The sequence below is a fragment of the Taurulus bubalis genome, assembly GCF_910589615.1.
Source record: "Taurulus bubalis genome assembly, chromosome: 9".
NCBI classification, from domain to species: domain Eukaryota; kingdom Metazoa; phylum Chordata; class Actinopteri; order Perciformes; family Cottidae; genus Taurulus; species Taurulus bubalis.
Genome location: NC_136597.1, coordinates 27,751,646 through 27,770,838, shown reverse-complemented (window position 1 = coordinate 27,770,838; position 19,193 = coordinate 27,751,646). Strand labels below are relative to the sequence as shown.

The 19,193-nt window shown below is 39.9% G+C and overlaps 2 protein-coding genes across 3 annotated transcripts; both read left to right on the top strand.

Annotated features, from left to right (window-relative positions):
• The first annotated feature begins 925 nt into the window (after positions 1–925).
• Positions 926–8,309, top strand: LOC306741308 (troponin I, fast skeletal muscle-like). 2 transcript variants are annotated; one of them, XM_079223585.1, is made up of 7 exons: positions 926–1,042; positions 1,996–2,021; positions 4,832–4,871; positions 4,989–5,117; positions 5,475–5,564; positions 7,503–7,689; positions 7,882–8,309. In XM_079223585.1, the coding sequence occupies exons 2-7, from the start codon at positions 2,014–2,016 to the stop codon at positions 7,944–7,946; spliced, it is 519 nt and encodes a 172-aa protein (XP_079079711.1). In that variant the 5' UTR covers positions 926–1,042; positions 1,996–2,013; the 3' UTR covers positions 7,947–8,309. The 2 variants fall into 2 exon arrangements, with proteins under 2 accessions (XP_079079711.1, XP_079079712.1); XM_079223586.1 differs by having other exon boundaries at positions 969–1,042; positions 7,503–7,676; positions 7,872–8,301.
• A 4,527-nt stretch (positions 8,310–12,836) lies between these two features.
• On the top strand, positions 12,837–18,638 carry LOC306741310 (troponin I, fast skeletal muscle-like). The gene is made up of 7 exons (XM_079223588.1): positions 12,837–12,926; positions 14,097–14,130; positions 14,765–14,801; positions 14,931–15,059; positions 16,267–16,356; positions 17,877–18,050; positions 18,278–18,638. Exons 2-7 carry the CDS (start codon positions 14,123–14,125, stop codon positions 18,353–18,355), a joined length of 516 nt encoding a protein of 171 aa, XP_079079714.1. The 5' UTR covers positions 12,837–12,926; positions 14,097–14,122; the 3' UTR covers positions 18,356–18,638.
• Positions 18,639–19,193: the final 555 nt, after the last annotated feature.

The window sequence follows — 19,193 nt, the reverse complement described above, 5'->3', positions numbered from 1 at the left end:
TATAAACCAGTAACACATGTAATATATAAACCAGTAACACATGTAATATATAAACCAGTAACACATGTAATATATAAACCAGTAACACATGTAATATATAAACCAGTAACACATGTAATATATAAACCAGTAACAGATGTAATATATAAACCAGTAACACATGTAATATATAAACCAGTAATACATGTAATATATAAACCAGTAACAGATGTAATATATAAACCAGTAACACATATAATATATAAACCAGTAACACATGTAATATATAAACCAGTAACACATGTAATATATAAACCAGTAACACATTTACTGCTATATGAACCTGGTATCACAGGTTTTCTGTATATTAAACCTTTTGACATTATTTAAATAGCGCTTGTGGTTGAGGAGATATTCTGTGCTTATTATTGAAATGCAAACCATTCGCAATTTTGAGAAACGTGTCTGGGGCTTCATGCGGCTAAACAAGTTTTATTTACGTTTATTTATGAATGCTCATTTATAAAACTTTACTCCTATTCCTACATATATTCTGAGCTGTGTTCACACAGCATTCATAAGCTCAGTTATACACATTTAGTAATCACAATAAAGAGGGAATAGATTCGTTGGAGTGAAACAAAGAGACGTTTAAAATGTAAAACCTTTGACTCTCATATGTCAACAACATGAAACATGAATTCTGAGCCTGACTTTAACGAAACGCTCTGACTCCTGCTCTGTAAGCGTGTGAACACGCCCGCACACGTATGACGGCGTCTTCACGCCTCATGTGTGAAGCCCTCAGGGACGCGTGGAACAATGTACCGGGAACCCGATAGCGTCCGCTCGGCGAGGGAGAACTTTACGAGGTTCCTCGCAGAGCCGCTGGTATTTCTGGAGCCCGGCCGGCTGCCATTGGTCTGAGGCTCTGCTACCATAAAGAGGACTGCTGAGCCAGCGCTTCACACCCTATATACCCTGTTTCATCCTCTCTGTTCCCGACTTGGCAGCTCTCCCTCTTCCTCCTCCTCCACTCCGTCTTCCTCCTCGCCGTCAGCAGGTGAGTCTCTGCAGCTCGGGACAATACGCAGGTTTACACCTTAAGCTGCGGCCGCAGGTGTGACCTCTGACCTCTGAGGCCGCGGTCGAGCGAAAGGTTTTGTTTCCGACCCAGCGGGGGGTTTGAACTCACGATGTTCTGGACACGCGCTGCCGGTTCCTGTTCGCCTGTCTCTTCTTAAAGCTATTTCATTTTGTCTTTTCTAGATGTTCCTGTCGTCAATATTTAAACTCTAATGTTGAACTGTTTGCTTAGTTGCATGTACAGACTTTTATCTGAACATTATTAATTAGCACTAATTGAATGCTGTAATTACATATTTCTTCCCAGAGAAATTCTCCCAAAGCCCTACAGCATAAATTTGTTATAAAAGAGATACATTTATATGAATATTATTGTGATGAAAGAGATACATTTATATGAATATTATGTTTTAGGGCTTTATGTTTGTTTCAAAGACTTTATTTATTTCTGTCGCTTTTTTGGGACTGTGAGTGTTTGATTTGAAACAGAAAGATTCTTTTCTCCTCCACGTCGTCTGGGACGCGTCTCGTGGACTCCTGGGTTCCTAGGAGTCCACGAGAGAACCCAGGAGTCCACGAGGATCCCAGGAGTCCACGAGGATCCCAGGAGTCCACGAGAGAACCCAGGAGTCCACGAGGACCCCAGGAGTCCACGAGGACCCCAGGAGTCCACGAGGACCCCAGGAGTCCTGGGGTCCTCGTGGACTCCTGGGTTCTCCCATGGGTTCCCGGTCCTCGTCCTCCTCTGGTGGCATTTCGTGACGAGATCAGAGTTAAAGTTAAATTCTGGGCGTCGGTCCAAGATTAGCTGGTTTGTGAGTTCCTGAAGCGGATCACGTTTCTCTGCTGGAGGTCGAAGGGTCGCGATCAATAACGTGTCGGCTCCTTGTAACCTGTCCACTCTGATTTACTGATTTACTGTCTCCACAGAACCACACCAGCAGCAGCATGTCTGAGTGAGTACCTCCTCTTCCTCCTCTTCCTCCTTCTCCTCCTTCCTCCTCCTCTTCCTCCTCCTCTTCCTCCTCCTCCTCTTTTTCCTCCTCCTCCTCCTCCTCCTCAGTCTTTGTTTACGTGTCTGTAGATTCTCGATGTTGAGTTCCAACATGAATCTCAGAGATCAATGTCTCAACCTCTCAGCTGTGAACAGAGAATATAATAATACGAATATGAATAATAGTTATTTAAATGCAGAGACAAACATCTGAAAAACTACTTGGTTTTGTTGTTTGTTATCTGAGAAGATTTATAGAAAGAAAAGCTGTTTTAACCTCATCAGCACCGAGCCCCCCATACGGGGTCTGACGGCCGTCTGCACCTCTTGTTCCCCGGCTTCCAGTAGTTGTAGGAACCCCAAATGAGTTCTAATACTTCTGTTATTTTATATGATTTTTTTCAGAATTCTTTTGCAAAAAAAATGATCTTTAAAAAACAACCTTTTATACCATATTTTGATCATCACTATGAACATCCAGCAAGATATGAGCAAGATTCCACAAAATTGCCTCTTCGAGCGGTCCCAGAGCTTCTCAATCTGTACAACTCACATACTAATAACACACCTTTATGGAAAGGTTAGGACCTACATAATCAGATTATCACAATACAACAAAGCATTGGCATGTTAGAAAGGAGTTTCAGTCAAAAAACTGTGTCGTTCGGTTCATAAATGGAAAAAAATACTTATTGTATGACAAAACATTGTCTGATTTGGGCATGCTGGGTATTGAAATGTCCATTTTGTGACTTTACAGGTATAATATAGGGTTATGAATGATTCGTATTGCTTTGTTAGACTCCCACAAACCCGTAGGGTTACTGGACGTGTCTGTTAGTGAACTCCTACGTTGTATTCTCATGAAGGGTTTAGTGAAACCTTTCGGTCGCCGCGACAAGTTGGCGTAAGTACTTCACCTTAACGGTTACTTTTTTAAACCACAAGTCTCTTCTCACGAGGGTTATGGTATTGTAGCAATTTCCATCAGAGGATCGGTGGTTCGAGCCCCCGCTCCGCTAGTCCATGTCGATGTGTCCTTGAGACTCTGACCCCTAACTGCTCCCGTTGCTGTGACGACGGTGTAGAGAGCAAACATGTAAGTCCCTTTGGATGAAAGCCTCAGCGAAATGAAACGTAATGAAGTTAAACAAGCATGTGGTTGCAGAGATAATTAAGGAAACTGTTGTCTGAGAATAGGTCACAGGGGGCTTGATGCTGGCTTGGTTTCCAAAAGGAAGAAATATTAATATGTTTTTCATCTAATTTGTTGAATTTGTTACTGAATTATATTTCTTAACGATTAAACACATTTAGCCTCTAATTAAGAATCACATTGTTGCTGAAGAATTTAATTAAATATAAACTGTGCTATTAAAAAGGGTATTATTAAACGTAATATGCTCACATATTAATAAAAAATACATAAACGTATCTGATGCATTTCTTTGTTCCTTTTTTATGGTCTTAAAAAGACGGAAACAAAGTAAAAAACGAAAACAGGAAACAAACAATGAAATCGTTTAAATGTAACTCTTCGTTCTGACTCATCATCATCATCATCATCATCATCATCATCCTCTTCTTCTTCGTCACGCCGTCTCACAGCTGTTGGACCGTCAGAATGTCTGAACATGTGAGCTGAACACATGTGACGGCTTCAGATGACAGCAGCTGTAGAGAAACACGAGTCTCTGTAATATTCTATATTTATTCATACGCTTTAAAAGATGTTTCAACCAAGAAGGTTTCAGTTTGTTTTCTCTCTTTGAGAAAAGAGTCATAACTTAAACTGTTCACGAGGATTTCAGGATTTAATGTTATATTTTACTGTGTGGACTTTGTGGAATATGTGAAATATGTGAACTGCATGAATTCTCAATTTTTACATATTTTATTTTACCATTTTGTTACCTTTTTATTTTTCTTTATTTACATTATGTGTTCATCGCAGGTAGACGATTAGGACACACCCACAATGACAAAGGCAACAACATATGTTATTTATTCATTAAAACATAACAGAACACGTGAAAATAATAGTAAAATAGCCTTAATAAAGATAAGAAAAGAGCATAATTATTCATCAATTTCAGAATAATAATTTAAAAAAAAGTTATTAAGTAAAGGAAATATTTGTCAGTTATATTATTTCTCTAGACATGAGAGTCTGGAAACGGTGTTTATTTATTCATTGTTTTGCTTATTATAAGCGAGCATTTTATTGTTCTTTAATTTCTGCCAGTTAGCTTAGCTTAGCATAAAGCATGGAAGCAGGGAGGAAACGGCTCTAAAGCTCACTTATTTACAGATGATATATCTTGTTTATTTAATCCACACAAAATCTAAACTGTAAAATGACAATTATCTGTTTATAGGTAACCGTCCTGTTGATGTCTTTAATTAGATTTAACGTTATTTAATAAGGGAGAACAATTCGATTGATGTTTCACAATTCTGTCTTTTCTTTTTCTAGTGACCCACTTTTTAAACGTTCCTGACATTTCCTCATCATCTTTATTTATTTTATTATTAATTTAATACAATTATCAGAGCAATACGAGCATTGGGGCGCCCTCATGTGGCTCAAAGGTGAACTGCAGAGAGAAACGTTAAGTCAAAGACAATGGAGACGTTCTGACAATTTATTTGGCAACGGAAATAAAATCTCCTGTGACACACCTGAGGGTCCCAGGAGATTATCAGGCTAGTTTCTACTCTTTATGCTAGGCTAATGCTAAGCTAGGCTAATGCTAACCTCTCGTGTTTCAGGGTAAAGAAAATGACGTCCAGCCGCCGGCATCACCTGAAGGTGAGACTGAGTCCTCCTCCTCCTCCTCCTCCTCCTCCTCCTCCTCCTCCTCCTCCTCCTCCTTCTCTCTGTGGCGCTTGGCGGTGAACCTTTAATGGACGCTTCTTCTTGTCTCAGAGCATCATGCTGCAGATCGCCGCCGGCTGGATCGAGCAGGAGAAGATCGAACTCGTGGCGGCGAAGGAGACGTACATGTCCGAGAACTGCCCCGCCCCCGACATGAGCGGAGACCAGGCCCTCCTCATGGTGCGACCCCGAATACTCACAGTATAAGTACTAATACCACACTGTGTCACAGCATAAGTACTAATATCACACTGTGAGAATGCTGAGTCAAAGTATAAGTACTAATACCACACTGTGAGAATACTGAGTCAAAGTATAAGTACTAATACCACACTGTAAGAATACTGAGTCACTGACTCACTTACAATAGTAGTATTTTTAGACTGTAGTATTACTACTTTTACTGACGTCAAGGATCCTAGTATTTCCTCTACCAATGGAAAATAAAGTATTATATTCATAAGACAATCATTGTTTTGTAAATCTTGCCTTAGAAACACTGAAGTAAAGTTGTTGTTTTGTTTTGTGCATCAACAGGAACTCTGTAAGAAGCTCCAGAGTGCCATCGACAAGATCGACGAGGCGAGGTACGACGCCGAGTCCAAAGTCAGCAAGAGCGACTTAGAGGTGAGGCACTGAGCTGATGCTCTCAGGGGAGCCGCGCTGTCCACCGTCTGGTTTTTAGATATCATTTTGCAGCCAACTGGGTGAATTATCGAAATATATTTCAAAAAACAAAAAATCTATAAAACCTTGAGGAGCAGCCTTTTTTCAGTTTTTTTGCGACCAAAAACCAAGATGGTGACAGATAAAAACCAAGATAATGACAGATAAAAACCAAGATGGTGACAGATAAAAACCAAGACGGCCACTGACAAAAACCAAGATGGTGACTGACAAAAACCAAGATGGTGACAGATAAAAACCAAGACGGCCACTGACAAAAACCAAGATGGTGACAGATAAAAACCAAGACGGCCACTGACAAAAACCAAGATGGTGACTGACAAAAACCAAGATGGTGACAGATAAAAACCAAGATAATGACAGATAAAAACCAAGACCCCGACGGACAAAAACCAAGACGCTGACGAACAAAAACCAAGACGCCGACAGACAAAAACCAAGATGGCGATGGACAAAAAAACCAAGATGGAACGGACAAAAACCAAGATGGCGACGGACAAAAACCAAGATGCCGACGGACAAAAACCAAGATGGCTACGGACAAAAACCAAGATGGCTACGGACAAAAACCAAGATGGCTACGGACAAAAACCAAGATGGCGACGGACGAAAACCAAGATAGCGATGGACAAAAACCAAGATGGCGACGGACAAAAACCAAGATGGCGGTGGACAAAAAAAACAAGATGGTGACAGATAAAAACCAAGATGGCTACAGATAAAAAACAAGATGGCTATGGACAAAAACCAAGATGGCGACGGACCAAAAACAGATGGCGACAGATAAAAACCAAGATGGCGACAGACAAAAACCAAGACGCCGACGGACCAAAAGCAGATGGCGACAGATAAAAACCAAGATGGCTACGGACAAAAACCAAGATGGTGACAGATAAAAACCAAGATGGTGACTGACAAAAACCAAGATGGCGATGGACAAAAACCAAAATGGTGACAGATAAAAACCAAGATGGTGACTGACAAAAACCAAGATGGGGACAGATAAAAACCAAGATAATGACAGATAAAAACCAAGACCCCGACGGACAAAAACCAAGACGCCGACGGACAAAAACCAAGACGCCGACGGACAAAAACCAAGACGCCGACGGACAAAAACCAAGACGCCGACGGACAAAAACCAAGACGGCTACGGACAAAAACCAAGATGGCGACGGACAAAAACCAAGATAGCGATGGACAAAAAAACCAAGATGGGACGGACAAAAACCAAGATGGCGACGGACAAAAACCAAGATGGCGGTGGACAAAAAAACCAAGATCGTGACAGATAAAAACCAAGATGGCTACAGATAAAAAACAAGATGGCTACGGACAAAAACCAAGATGGCTATGGACAAAAACCAAGATGGCGACGGACCAAAAACAGATGGTGACAGATAAAAACCAAGATGGCGACAGACAAAAAACCAAGACACCGACGGACCAAAAACAAATGGCGACAAATAAAAACCAAGATGGCTACGGACGAAAACCAAGATAGCGATGGACAAAAAAACCAAGATAGCGATGGACAAAACCAAGATGGTGACGGACAAAATCCAAGATGGCAACGGACAAAACAAAGATGGCGACGGACAAAAACAAAGATAGGACAGACAAAAACCATCATTGGGTCTCTTTGTTTTATCTTAAAATGAATTCACGGGTCCACATTTTGTACTTGTATTCTAACGTTATAGTAGTTAACACGTCTTTGTACTCAATGAGAACAAATGCTGTTGTGTTCAGTCAACAACAACAGCTGCTTTTGGACATTAAATCATTCTTTTCAGCAAACGTTGTATATTCAGCATCAGAAGTCACGTATTATCTGAACGCCGTTTCACACGTGGTGATGGGTTCTTCTGCCTCCAGATCGACGACCTGAAGATGAAGGTGGTGGAGCTGGCCGGAGTGAAGAAGCCGGCCCTGAAGAAGGTCCGCATGTCGGCCGACGCCATGCTGCAGGCTCTGCTGGGCGGGAAGCACAAGGTGACCATGGACCTGAGGGCCAACCTGAAGCAGGTCAAGAAGGAGGTCAAGGAGGAGGTGAGCAATCACAGTTTCTGAATGAGCAGGTTTAACGTCTCTTGCTGATTGTTTTCATACTGTAGTGAATGAATGAAGCCAACGGCTTCCTGGAAATAATTAACTCAGAACACGGATGACAAAAACAATAATGTCATAGAAATGTGTTAAAACACAAGATGTCTCCCGGTGACGTTGTGGATGTCTTTGTGTCAGTCGACAGAAGCCGGAGACTGGCGTAAGAACATCGAGGATAAGGCCGACAGGAAGAAGATGTTCGAGACTTCCTAGAAACCTCCTGAGTGTCTCTGCTGCAGCACGGGGTCGACAGCTAAGACTCTTTTCGTTGTTGTTGTTGTTTTGCTTGTTTTTTTGTGATACCGAGGGACTGAGCTGAGACGGAATAACGTCAACGCAGTTAAAATGTCTGACAGAAAAACATAATTTAAAAAATGTACAGGTTTCCACCGAGTCATTAGAAATAAATGTTTTGAAATAAGGATTAATTTGTCTGTTATGTTTATCCACTGAGGACTCGCTCTGCTCTTTGTTTTCACATCAAACCGAAATGTCTGTTTTTACAATATTTAGACTTTTAGCGTCAGTCTTAACTTGGATAAAATTAACTTTACGTTCAAAGTCTGTTACACGAGAGAAGTGAGAACCGTTAGTCGTTAGATGTGGTTGAAAGCTTAATAAATAAATCTAGTAAGTGGACCTTAAGTTTAGTTCTTTTTTGTCTTTTCATCTGCAGAGGTAGAAATAAAACAATTGTTTAAATAATCAAATACTCAATGAAATCTTTCTCAGGACAGCTTAAGAATTATTGTTTGTTTGGGCCAAAATATATACTGTATTTCAGTGGCGGACCGTGGATATTCCACCTGCACAAGCTGGTTCCAGTCTTTATGCTAAGCTAGGCTAACGATGTCCTGTCTGGAACTCTGTACACATCACACCATCTGAGCATCTCACCTCACGTGTTGAACAATCCCTTCTAAAGAGGCCAAATAAGGTGAACCTTCTGCACTAGAATCTGCCAAAAAAAACCTCTTAATTCCATACATTTCTTGAAACAGGTGACTTTACCTGTAACAACACATTTGAAGTGACGGCCCAGCGGTTAAAAACCAGCCTGGTCTCTTAAGAATTATGTTTTCTATCTTAAATTACACTTTACGGTTATGTATTTTCTCCCAGATTACGTTTGTTTTTACACAGGACTTTCACTCAGGAGACAAGTGTTTGAGTCCCGTGGGAAACCAAAAGTAACTTCCTTATTTGACCCAAAACTTGATCTTTTATTAAATCTAACAAGTAGTCTTGCTGCCTGAACGTAATTGAGAATTCACTTTCGTAACGCCAACAAAGAGTTGCGAGGGGTCAAAACGTTGACATGAAAAGTATTTTTGGTTCAGAAACGTTGAGATTCATCGTATCCGTAGTTTGCAGAACCAAACGGCGTACGTTAAAAACGTTGAAATAACTTCAGAAACGTCACTAAAGCCGCACTTAAAGGCCCAGTGTGAAGGATTTAGTGACATCTGGTGGTGAGGTTGCAGATTGCAACCAACTGATTTCCCTGACTCCCTCTCCTACGGTGGCCTTTTTTGGTTTGGTTTTGCTACTGTAGAACATGGCGGTTAAAAACAAAAACGCTGATTATTACTAACATCTTTAACCCTAGAACACTAACGTCTTTAACCCTAGAACACTAACATCTTTAACCCTAGAACACTAATGTCTTTAACCCTAGAACACTAATGTCTTTAACCCTAGAACACTAATGTCTTTAACCCTAGAACACTAACGTCTTTAACCCTAGAACACTAACATCTTTAACCCTAGAACACTAACATATTTAACCCTAGAACACTAACATCTTTAACCCTAGAACACTAACGTCTTTAACCCTAGAACACTAACGTCTTTAACCCTAGAACACTAACATCTTTAACCCTAGAACACTAACATCTTTAACCCTAGAACACTAACATCTTTAACCCTAGAACACTAACATATTTAACCCTAGAACACTAACATCTTTAACCCTAGAACACTAACATATTTAACCCTAGAACACTAACATATTTAACCCTAGAACACTAACATCTTTAACCCTAGAACACTAACATATTTAACCCTAGAACACTAACATCTTTTACCCTAGAACACTAACATCTTTAACCCTAGAACACTAACATCTTTAACCCTAGAACACTAACATCTTTAACCCTAGAACACTAATGTCTTTAACCCTAGAACACTAACGTCTTTAACCCTAGAACACTAACATATTTAACCCTAGAACACTAACATATTTAACCCTAGAACACTAACATCTTTAACCCTAGAACACAAACATATTTAACCCTAGAACACTAACATCTTTAACCCTAGAACACTAACATCTTTAACCCTAGGACACTAACGTCTTTAGCCCTAGAACACTAACATATTTAACCCTAGAACACTAACATCTTTAACCCTAGAACACTAACGTCTTTAACCCTAGGACACTAACGTCTTTAGCCCTAGAACACTAACATATTTAACCCTAGAACACTAACATATTTAACCCTAGAACACTAACATATTTAACCCTAGAACACTAACATCTTTAGCCCTAGAACACTAACATATTTAACCCTAGAACACTAACATATTTAACCCTAGAACACTAATGTCTTTAACCCTAGAACACTAATGTCTTTAACCCTAGAACACTAACATATTTAACCCTAGAACACTAACATATTTAACCCTAGAACACTAACGTCTTTAACCCTAGGACACTAACGTCTTTAACCCTAGAACACTAAAATCTTTAACCCTAGAACACTAACATCTTTAACCCTAGAACACTAACATCTTTAACCCTAGAACACTAACATCTTTAACCCTAGGACACTAACGTCTTTAGCCCTAGAACACTAACATATTTAACCCTAGAACACTAACATATTTAACCCTAGAACACTAACGTCTTTAACCCTAGAACACTAACATATTTAACCCTAGAACACTAACATATTTAACCCTAGAACACTAACGTCTTTAACCCTAGAACACTAACATATTTAACCCTAGAACACTAACATCTTCAACCCTAGAACACTAACATATTTAACCCTAGGACACTAACATCTTTAACCCTAGAACACTAACATCTTTAACCCTAGGACACTAACATCTTTAACCCTAGAACACTAACATCTTTAACCCTAGAACACTAACATCTTTAACCCTAGAACACTAACATCTTTAACCCTAGAACACTAACGTCTTTAGCCCTAGAACACTAACATATTTAACCCTAGAACACTAACATATTTAACCCTAGAACACTAACATATTTAACCCTAGAACACTAACATCTTTAACCCTAGAACACTAACATATTTAACCCTAGAACACTAACGTCTTTAACCCTAGAACACTAACATATTTAACCCTAGAACACTAACATCTTTAACCCTAGAACACTAACATATTTAACCCTAGAACACTAACGTCTTTAACCCTAGAACACTAACATATTTAACCCTAGAACACTAACATATTTAACCCTAGAACACTAACGTCTTTAACCCTAGAACACTAACATATTTAACCCTAGAACACTAACGTCTTTAACCCTAGAACACTAACATATTTAACCCTAGAACACTAACATCTTTAACCCTAGAACACTAACATATTTAACCCTAGAACACTAACGTCTTTAACCCTAGAACACTAACATATTTAACCCTAGAACACTAACATATTTAACCCTAGAACACTAACATCTTTAACCCTAGAACACTAACATATTTAACCCTAGGACACTAACATCTTTAACCCTAGAACACTAACATCTTTAACCCTAGGACACTAACATCTTTAACCCTAGAACACTAACGTCTTTAGCCCTAGAACACTAACATATTTAACCCTAGAACACTAACATATTTAACCCTAGAACACTAACATATTTAACCCTAGAACACAAACATCTTTAACCCTAGAACACTAACATCTTTAACCCTAGAACACTAACATCTTTAACCCTAGAACACTAATGTCTTTAACCCTAGAACACTAACATCTTTAACCCTAGAACACTAACGTCTTTAACCCTAGAACACTAACATCTTTAACCCTAGAACACTAACATATTTAACCCTAGAACACTAACATCTTTAACCCTAGAACACAAACGTCTTTAACCCTAGAACACTAACATCTTTAACCCTAGAACACTAACATATTTAACCCTAGAACACTAACGTCTTTAACCCTAGAACACTAACATCTTTAACCCTAGAACACTAACATATTTAACCCTAGAACACTAATGTCTTTAATCCTAGAACACTAACATCTTTAACCCTAGAACACTAACATCTTTAACCCTAGAACACTAACATATTTAACCCTAGAACACTAACGTCTTTAACCCTAGAACACTAACATCTTTAACCCTAGAACACTAACATATTTAACCCTAGAACACTAATGTCTTTAATCCTAGAACACTAACATCTTTAACCCTAGAACACTAACGTCTTTAACTCTAGAACACTAACGTCTTTAACGCTGGTTTTTACAATTGAAGGAGACTTTTCCTTCACAGGACCGGCTGAACATTTAAGCAAAAGAACAAGTTCATAACTCCATTATTTATATTCATAATCATTTTTTATTGACGATTCCCACATTTTTCACCCGATTTTGAGTCTTTTTTTCAGGATCCCCCCATGATACCTGATACCTTTCATGAGAAGTTCTATAGGGTCAAATAAAGGAAGAGTACTTCAACTTGTATTGTTGTATTTGAATATATTTTGATAAGAAGTATATTTGATCATGTACATTATATCGGGTGAAATATACCCAACGTTAGTGATAGCGTGACTATTCTTAGTGTTCTCGGGTTCATGGATATTTTCAGGTGGAAAACAGAAAGATGTTTTTCTTGCTCTAGTCCCAGGAGCCCTGGGGTGACACCGGGCCGCCCCGTGTGACTCCCTTTGTGAATCTGCATCTTGAGGCTTGAAGTCGACTCGGTGGGGGGCTGGATGGGGTCTGGTGTATTTCAGGAGCTCGTCAGCTCATTGGTCTGCCCGGGATCCATTTCCATAAAGAGGATCTGAGCGTTTTGCTGAGGCATCGCAACCCACCATATAAACCCTTTTCCTCTTTTCCCTGTGAGAGTTTGCCAGTGTCTCCTTTTCATCCACGAGCGTGTGGTGGTTCTCTTCTTCTTCCTCTTCCTCCTCTCGATAGGTGAGCAAGTCTTTATGTTGTCTCTGTTTTCTTGTGAGCTTCTCTGAGAGCAGCATCTTTTCTCTGTTTCACCAGAGCAGCCGTGACATCGTCCACCAGACTGGTTGTAAAAACGCTGGTTTAAGAGGTGGAGATCGTAGCCGTTCGATTCTCCACCTCTGACCCTTCTGACATCCAGAACTCGCTTTCTGCATGTTTGACCTTTTCCTGGCAGACCTGAATTTATGAGACCCGTTCAGCTGCACTGTGTCGTGTTTTATGGTCCTGGAGCTGTTAGAAAGTCACGTCTTCAAACTGCTAAAATACCAGCTTGTCATTATGGTGACTGAATTATTGTTGAAATGTATTTTTGAATTAGAGCAAACAAATTAGTTTGAATCACGGATCTAAAAAAGAAGTTGTGCTTCTTGTTTTAAATGGGACGTGAAAATGTTATTTTAAAGCCGGTTGGTTGTCATTAATTTTAAATGAATTGCTCTTTAATAGAGATTATTACTCATGGTTAATAAGTGCATTCATTTGTCTGCAGGATTGAGCAGTTTATTATTTATTGGACGTTATTTTTAGTGTCAAATTTAAGAAACTCAGAAAAAAAAGGAAATTGTTTAACTTTTAAAAATGGTAAAAAGTAAAAAGTCCCTGTTCAAATGTAGTATTGTTAATTTCAAAAGTATTGAAAAAGAATGACTCCACTGGTGGTTGCACCTGATGTAGAGCTGGGTTCTAACGTTCAAAGTAACTTCAAGGTGCCGGAGATGAACTTAAGTTAACAATATTCCAGCAGAGAATTTCTTTAAATTAACTCTCCACCCGATCCGCTCGTGAAGCGTCGAGACGGGACATCGGATCCCGACCATCCCAGTTTAGTTCAGTCGACGTCGCTGCTCTTCAGCTGTGGGTTCGGATCTCGTTACGGCACAAATATGCCCGACATCCGCCGGAGCAGCAGAACATGCTGATCTCAGAGAAGCTCACCCCGACACCCTGGTCTGAGGCAAATGTGTCTCACCGTCTCTGTGTGTGTGTGTGTGTGTGTGTGTGTGTGTGTGTGTGTGTGTGTGTGTGTGTGTGTGTGTGTGTGTGTGTGTGTGTGTGTGTGTGTGTGTGTGTGTGTGTGTGTGTGTGTGTGTGTGTGTGTGTGTGTGTGTGTGTGTCTGTGTCTTCATGCAGGTTGTGGACCGTAAAAAAACGCCAAGATGTCTGAGTAAGTCCTCACCACATCCTCTCGGATCAGATCCTCCAGGTTTAGATCCGGTTCACAAGCACAGATTGTTTTATGGAATTAGCTGTAAAAACAACAACAAAAAGCTTTTTAGCACAAAGTTGGCTGTTTTGTTCCTGAAGTTACGACAGAAAACCTCATTTCAAGATTCTGACTCAAATCAATTAAAGTGGAGAGACTTCAGACAAACATTTAGAGACGCAATAAATGCTCCTCTTAATGTGATGAAGTGGTGAAGTTTCATGTGTTCACCCTCTTCACCTGTAGCGTCTTCATCATGATGTCATGTAACTAAACTTCTCTTTAAAGAGGTTTGTTCACAACGCATTCATAACCTCATTTATATAACTTTACTCTTTCCTTCATACATACAGCCTCATTAATACTAAAACATTGAGGAAATATTATATTTGGCGGTTGACAATATTTTATGATGCATGCACAAACAACGAGATATTTATAATTCATAAATTATTTATATTCATAAATAAAACTGCATCAAAAAAGATGGATACGTTCACTAGTTCTGAGAAAAGCATGATTGATGATGATGATTATGATGATGATGATGATGATGATGATGATGATGATGATGATCTGACTTCCTCCCAAACAGCAAAAAGATGACTTCCAGCCGCAGGCATCACCTGAAGGTACCTGTTTTTAATTTAAACCTGTTTTTTATTCAAAACTGTTTTTAATTTAAACCAGGACTTTAATAGCAACCCTTCCTGAGTCGTCGGCGTGTGAAACAATAAAACAAAATGCCGTCTGTCCCGTAGAGTCTGATCCTGGGTATCGCTCAGAAGTGGCTGGATCAGGAGGCCAAGGAAGACATCGCGGCCAAAGAGGCCTACATGTCCGAAAACTGCCCCCCCGCCGTGACCAGCGGAGACCAGGCCGCCCTGATGGTGAGGCCGGGAAACACCATCACAACCAGAATGTACACCATCACAACCAGAATGTACACCATCACAACCAGAATGTACACCATCACAACCACAATACACACCATCACAACCAGAATGTACACCATCACAACCAGAATGTACACCATCACAACCAGAATGTACACCATCACAACCACAATACACACCATCACAACCAGAATGTACACCATCACAACCACAATATACACCATCACAACCACAATATACACCATCACAACCACAATACACACCATCACAACCACAATATACACCATCACAACCACAATATACACCATCACAACCAGAATGTACACCATCACAACCACAATATACACCATCACAACCACAATATACACCATCACAACCAGAATGTACACCATCACAACCACAATGTACACCATCACAACCACAATACACACCATCACAACCAGAATGTACACCATCACAACCACAATATACACCATCACAACCACAATATACACCATCACAACCACAATACACACCATCACAACCAGAATATACACCATCACAACCACAATATACACCATCACAGCCACAATATACACCATCACAACCACAATATACACCATCACAACCACAGGAAACACCATCACAACCACAATATACACCATCACAACCACAATATACACCATCACAACCAGAATGTACACCATCACAGCCACAATATACACCATCACAACCACAATATACACCATCACAACCACAATATACACCATCACAACCACAGGAAACACCATCACAACCACAATATACACCATCACAACCACAATATACACCATCACAACCACAATACACACCATCACAACCACAATATACACCATCACAACCAGAATACACACCATCACAACCACAATATACACCATCACAACCACAATATGCACCATCATAACCACAATACACACTATCACAACCACAATATACATCATCACAACCACAATATACACCATCACAACCACAGGAAACACCATCACAACCACAATATACACCATCACAACCACAGGAATTGTACATTCCACCACTGAAACCCTTTAAACCTAGTTTATATTTAAAGGGGAATGCCACTTTATCTTAAAATCTTAGTTGCTATTTAACACATGTAAGCTCACCTGTAGTCTTATGTACTACAGCTGTACGTAACATGAGAACTTTGTGTATTTGCTTTCAACAGGATTACTGCAAGAAGCTGAACGCAATCATCGAGCGGATCGACGAGGAGAGGTACGACATCGAGGCCAAGGTTGCAAAGGCCAACGTAGAGGTAACCGCCCAATGACATCATGAACTGCTCCGACGCCCAATGACATCATGAACTACACCGACGCCCAATGACATCATGAACTACACCGACGCCCAATGACATCATGAACTACACTGACGCCCAATGACATCATGAACTACGCCTACGCCCAATGCCATCATGCACTACAACTACGCCCAATGACATCATGAACTACACCTATGCCCAATGACATCATGAACTATACCCACTCCCAATGTCATCATGAACTACAACTATGGCCAATGACATCATGCACTTCACCTAAGCCCAATGACATCATGAACTACAGCTACACCCAATGACATCATAAAGTACAACTACGCCCAATGACATCATGACATTATGAACCACTGCTACGCCCAATGCATCATGAACTAGACCTACGCCCAATGACATCATGAACTACTGCTATGCCCAATGACATAATGAACTAGTGTTACGCCAAATGACATCATGAACTGCATCTATGCCCAATGACATAATGAACTAGTGTTGCGCCAAATGACATCATGAACTGCATCTACGCCCAATGACATCATGAACTACACCGACGCCCAATGACATCATGAACTACACCTACGCCCAATGACATCATGAACTACAACTACGCTCAATGACATCATGAACTGCACCTACGTCCAATGACATCATGAACTACACCTATGCCCAATGACATCATGAACTACACCCATGCCCAATGTCATCATGAACTACAACTATGGCCAATGACATCATGAACTACAACTATGGCCAATGACATCATGCACTACACCTACGCCCAATTACATCATGAACTACAACTACACCCAATGACATCATGAAGTACAACTACGCCCAATGACATCATGACATTATGAACCACTGCTACGCCCAATGCATCATGAACTAGACCTACGCCCAATGACATCATGAACTACTGCTATGCCCAATGACATAATGACCTAGTGTTACGCCCAATGACATCATGAACTTCAACTACGCCCAATGACATTATGAACTTCAACTACGCCCAATGACATTATGAACCACTGCTACGCCCAATGACATAATGAACTACAACTATGCCCAATGACATTATGAACTCCACCTACGCCCAATAATAACTGTAGTTTACTTTGCAAGAGTTTTTACATGACCATAATAACATGCCTGCAATAAGATGACTGTAATAGCATGACCATATTAACATGACCGTAATAACATGACCGTAAGTACATAACCATAATAACATGACCATAATAACATGATCATAAGTACATGACCATAATTACATGATCATCAGTACATGACCGTGATAACATGACCATAATATCATGACCATAAGTACATGACCGTAATAACATGACCATAATTACATGACCATAATTACATGACGTTGGGTTCTTGGGTCTCTTTTTTCACGTCTTGATCATTTGTTATGTCAACCAATCTAAAGATTTAGTTTGACTGGCTTACCTCACACCAACATCTCACCCGGAGTGTTTTCCTTCTGCTCTCAGATTGAAGACCTGAGGATCAAGGTGGTGGACCTGAGAGGAGTCAAGAAGCCGGCCCTGAGGAAGGTGCGCATGTCGGCCGACACCATGCTGAAGGCTCTGCTGGGCTCCAAGCACACGGTCAACATGGACCTGAGGGCCAACCTGAAGCAGGTCAAGAAGGAGGTCAAGGAGGAGGTGAGTCTTCAACACAAATATGTAATCCATATAGACAGAAGATAAGTATTCCGATGCTTTATTAGAGGGAAAGTACGAAAATATAATACAGCATTACCTTGAAAATTATGTTTTACTTTTTGTTCTCATATAGAAAAATAGATTTCTACATACAATAAAGTCAAAATCTATAACGCAAGCTTGATTCCGATTGAAATAACTGTTTGTGTTTTTTTCCTCCTCTGCAGCCGACAGAAGCTGCCGGCGACTGGCGTAAGAACATCGAGGACAAGGCCGACAGGAAGAAGATGTTCGAGACTTCCTAGAGACTCGACCCGCCGCTCGTCTTTCTGTTTATATGAACTCCACGTGTCTTATTTGTGTTGGTTTGAACCGGACGGAGCTGAACTGCAGCAGTTGGCAAGTCTGAGAGGAGTCGCTCTGCGTTGGAGGATTTCGTTTTTTGTGGTGTGTTGGTCTAGATGGAGGTGGGAGGAGGAGGTTCACACACCAACGCACAACGCCAAGTCTTAAACTCCACACATCCAGGGAAACATTCACACCAACCATGTTGAAGAGAAACAATAAACTCAACTGTGGAAGAAAAGACGACTTGGTGTCTTATTGCATTGTTTGATTTGAGAGAAATGCACATATCACTGAAGATAAAGTCTGTGTAAAATAATATTGTCATCATTTACCTTTTATTATAACACAAACACAAAAGTTTGAATCTGGAATTTCATGAAAATACAAATTACTGGATTTGTTTGAATTATTCATTCATTTTTGGTTAATATTTGTTGACAAATATCACATGTTCCACTTTACAGAAAAAAAGCACAATTTGAGTAATCAACTCATTGATAAAATGTTATTTTTCTATAGTTTTAATTATAATTCTATGATTATATTATATTGTCATCGATTCTGTGAAAAATAAATAAATATTGTTTTTAAAGTTGCAGTAGAAAATTGTACAACAGCGTTGTTTGGCTTCCATGCTGTGGATAATAGACAATAGAAGGGGAATGGCAGCTAAGAGATAACATGATTATAATTTGTATTAGTGCCTTCATGAAAACTATCAACAAACACTGAATGCATCTTTTATTCCTCATTAGTAATAATGATGATGATGATGATGAAGATGAAGATGATGAT